Source organism: Adiantum capillus-veneris, chromosome 30, assembly GCF_014529385.1.
Source record: "Adiantum capillus-veneris isolate H3 chromosome 30, ASM1452938v2, whole genome shotgun sequence".
Classification (NCBI taxonomy): Eukaryota; Viridiplantae; Streptophyta; class Polypodiopsida; order Polypodiales; family Pteridaceae; genus Adiantum; species Adiantum capillus-veneris.
Genome location: NC_140960.1, coordinates 22,988,061 through 22,992,238, shown reverse-complemented (window position 1 = coordinate 22,992,238; position 4,178 = coordinate 22,988,061). Strand labels below are relative to the sequence as shown.

The 4,178-nt window shown below is 41.5% G+C and overlaps 1 protein-coding gene across 2 annotated transcripts; it reads left to right on the top strand.

Moving 5' to 3' along the window:
* Positions 1–402: 402 nt before the first annotated feature.
* LOC147417665 (uncharacterized) lies at positions 403–1,941 on the top strand. 2 transcript variants are annotated; one of them, XM_086506835.1, is made up of 2 exons: positions 403–841; positions 1,513–1,941. In XM_086506835.1, the coding sequence occupies exons 1-2, from the start codon at positions 409–411 to the stop codon at positions 1,524–1,526; spliced, it is 447 nt and encodes a 148-aa protein (XP_086362961.1). In that variant the 5' UTR covers positions 403–408; the 3' UTR covers positions 1,527–1,941. The 2 variants fall into 2 exon arrangements, with proteins under 2 accessions (XP_086362961.1, XP_086362960.1); XM_086506834.1 differs by lacking the exon at positions 1,513–1,941 and having other exon boundaries at positions 404–1,443.
* The last annotated feature ends 2,237 nt before the right edge of the window (positions 1,942–4,178 follow it).

Sequence of the window (4,178 nt, the reverse complement as noted above, 5' to 3'; positions counted from 1 at the left end):
TGTGACAAGGTAGACTCCGACACATGCGAACAAGAGAGGGGGTAACATGCCATTTCTAACTGCACCCTTTTGAGGTGCAATTGGGCCGGGTCAGTGTGGGCATCACCCAGGCAACCAAAAGTGTCCCATAAGCTCTTGTTATGGTTTTGTTGAGCGTATGATACACTCTTATGGGAATATGTAGCTCTTTCTAATAAATTTATTATTATTATTTGCGAATATTTTCCAGAAACCGAAAATGGGATGATTATGACGTGCACGGTGGCACTGTGCCCAGGGCCACTGCCTCGGAGGTACAAGAGGCGTGCCTGAGTTGGCCTGACTGAAACGCTGCCAAATTCCTGATGATGAGAGGGCGCGGAAAAAGAGAGTGGGGGCTTTTGGGCGACGTGGGAAACTGCGCTTAGGATGCACTGCTACTTAGTGCGAGGCACAGTCTTATATACAGCTCTCTCTCTCTCTCTCTGTCTCTCTCTCTTTCTCTCTCTCTCTGCTATGGCCTCTGCAGCAGAGAGCCCTCGCCTGTCATTGCCATGGCCCAAAGGCATAAGGCGCTGGTCACGCGGGCCCACCCTTTGCAAGCTGTTCAGGAAAGCCAAAACCAGCTTCCGGTGCAAGCTCGCCATTGCCAAACTTCTCGGGCAAACCTCTTCATCAACACCTCCTCCGTCTGCAGCCCCACCTTCAGCTGCTGCTCCACCCCCTCTCTCCCCTTCCCAAGCGCTGCAGCTTTCCATGCAGAGATCCGCCTCCCTCTCTAGCCCCAGCAACAGCGTACTTGGCGGCGCCATCGCCATCGCCAACTGCCTGCGACGACACTCGGACGCGATTGCGCCTCCAGGTTTGCGCGTGAACCCGTCCTCCTTAACACAGCGGTTTTCTCTAGATAGCGTTCTCACGACCACCACCACCTCCTCCAACACTAACTTGAACAATGAAGAGCACATGCTGCCCAACCTCAATAGGCTAGGGACCCCTAAATCCCATTTTTACACAACAAGGTCCCTCACCTACAACCCCACCTCAGACATTCTTTCCATGGGCTCCCCACTCGTGTCTAAAGTCAAGGGTGCTTGTGCTCAATTGGGTCATGTTGCTACCGGCCGTCGCAGTAGCGGTGGCCCCCACCACCCCTTAGACCTCTTCGTTGGCAACCCATTTCTCACCCGGGTCAACCTCGCTCCCATATCCTCTTTCCTACCAACTGATGACCATCTTGTTACTCCCTCCTCTGGCCTTCTCAATGCTAGCATCAAGGCTAGAGATTGTGAACTTAAGGATAGAATTGTTTTCTTTGCCTAGTTATCTTTAAATTTTGCATCTTGATTAGATTGCTCAATCAAACTTATCAAACTGTAAACACTCAATAACTTATAGAAAGGATTGTATCTTGTAATTCAAGCCTACACTTGCATAAAAAATCTAGTCTTTGAATTTACTTCCCTTGTGTTTCTTGCAATTTCACTAATACTTGTTTAGATTATGTCTCTCATAATTGGTTTTGTGTACAAGAATTAAAGCATTGAATTAATACAAATATATCAAGAGAAGTGAGCCTTTGCAAAAGAAATTTAGCCCCAGATTGGTTGGTAATGGGACAATTACAAGAAAGCAAAGTGCTAATATGGACGCTCGGGCGCAAGCAAAACTCGGATGATTGGTCTAAGATTACCTGTGCCTTGTTGTCAGTAGATGGAATGCTTAGGAAGGGAGAGAATCTTGGTCATTGGAAAACAGAAGATCTTTGAAAAACATGATAATTGACCTTGGGTATCAAGGACAAGGGGACGGGTCGTTAGGGGTGGCTCCCCAATTAGCTGATGTAATTATGGGCTCTTGATGATGTCATGGTTCGGCACGAGCATGACAAGATCTTGTAATTTTTTGGGATTATCAATATAATTCACTCACAATTGTGAGTTTTGCAAAAAAAAAAGTAAAAAAAAACTTAGGCCTATAGTTTTTGGGAGGCCATTTCACTTTAGCCCTCAATTTCAAGGCTGACCCCTAACTACTTTTATTTTTGAAAATCATTTGAAGGGTGGATTTCCTTTACATTTTGAAGGCCATAAATAAAATTTCTCCATGTGTTGCTCAATGAACCTCCCTTCGGAGTTTTGCACGGACCTTCTATGTCGTAAATGATCTTTGATCTCGATGCTCGAAGTTCAAAAGCGAGATGCATGTATTTTTGTATGTGTGCGCGCGTGTGTGTGTGTGTGTGTGTGTGTGTGTGAGAGAGAGAGAGAGAGAGAGAGAGAGAGAGAGAGAGAGGACCCATTCTCTCGACGTGTGTGAATATAAGAGACAAAGTCGACATGCCATTCCTCGAGGTGTTGGTGCATTGCATGAAGGCTTTCCACATTTGCATTGTATAATAATGAAGTAAATTGAGATCGACAATTCAACGATACAAGTCTAACAATTTGTTATGGATATCCTGCACACATTATGTGCGTGTGTGTGAGTGTGTGTGTGTGTGTGTGTGTGAGAGAGAGAGAGAGAGAGAGAGAGAGAGAGAGAGAGAGAGAGAGAACACTAAGCTCTCCTTGGCTAGAGAGAGAGAGAGAGAGAGAGAGAGAGAGAGAGAGGGTGAGAGGGCTCTCACATCGACACTAGAGAGAGAGGGAAGGGAGAATAAGCATTGGTTTTACAATCAGCAATCGACAGTCCGACGAAATCCACAATCGAGAATCAAAAATAAAAAAATCAACATTGACATCTACAAAATTGAGAGTTGAAGCAATTTGGAAAGTCCAATCCGACACATCCAAGGGAGAAGATGTGCAAGCTCAAGGTAGGAGTAGACCTCAACAAACGTTAAAGGTGGATGAGACGAGGGAACTCCGACAATTCTCAAGTATTTTTGAAGGTATTTACGCAAGATTTCCTTCAGCTTTGTCAGTGCTCTCGCCTTTGGGTTGACTTGAAATTCGAGGGTGAATCTCAAAATTTGTGAGTGGGATTGCACTAAATCTAAGTTTTCTTGAGCGTTTAAAGGAAAATTAGAATTTTCGAGCAAATCTCAAAATTTTGTAAAGGGGGTTACACTAAATCGAGTTAAGGCATAATACTTTCTCCTAAAAACTTAGAAAATATGCATATGAGAAATTTTAGGGGCAGCTACTTTGAAGGCTTTTCCACTCAATTTCTCTATACGTTTTAGGTTTCCTCACATTCAATTCTATAATTTAGAGATACATTTCAAAATCTGCAGGTGGGATTACACTAAATTGAGGATTTTTTCTACATACCTTTTTTCAAACATTTTATAGGCAAATTTACTATATTTGAAGGTTTTTGCGTTAAACTTCTCTACACTTTGTAGATCCTCTAAACCTTAATTTATGTTCTTTAACCTTTGTAGTTTTTTTTGTTAATGCTCTTAAAAGCTTGATTTGAATTAACTAAAAAAGAATACGTGCAGATCTCGACATATCCTTTGCACAGGGGTCTCCAACCAATACAATATATGCACACTGTGACCCAAAACATACTCGAACATTTTTGCAAGTATGCTTCAACAACGATGACACTTTCCTGTACAACTTCATACTGTGTATGGGTATGTATGATTGTAAAGGATGAAGTGCATCACAAAAATATATACTTAGTGAAAATAATGATCGTAAGCATAGAAACGTGGATGATATGTCGGTAGAATGAAAAAAATATGATGTTTTTGTAATGAACTCTATGTTTAGAATAGAAATTATGGAGCTTCAACGACCATAAATTATGATGAAAGACTTATTGAAGTTTGTGGAAAAACAGGTTGGTGATTTAGAAAATTCTCTGAAATCCTTAATGTGGGGTTGCCTCAGAGAATTTTTAAATTTTGGTAAAATATAGCAGTAGATCAACTTTGGAAGCCTAACATGACCAAATAGCAAATGAAGGCTACTTTTTTTTACCATTAGAAATGGTCTTTTAGCTTCAGTTCAAGTAGCAATTCTAAAAATGACACTTCTACTTAGGAGTATTGGATTTTTTCTAAAACCTTGAAAGGACACTTTTATGGTTTATTAACTTACCAAACTAGTATTAAAATATATGCTTTCCGGTAATTATTAATATTCAGAAGTCACTATGGAAAGAATCTCACACTATGGCTATTGGTTTTCTTCCTTGAGAATAGAGAAACATACTTAGCAAAAGGTTGTGTCATCTATTTACAG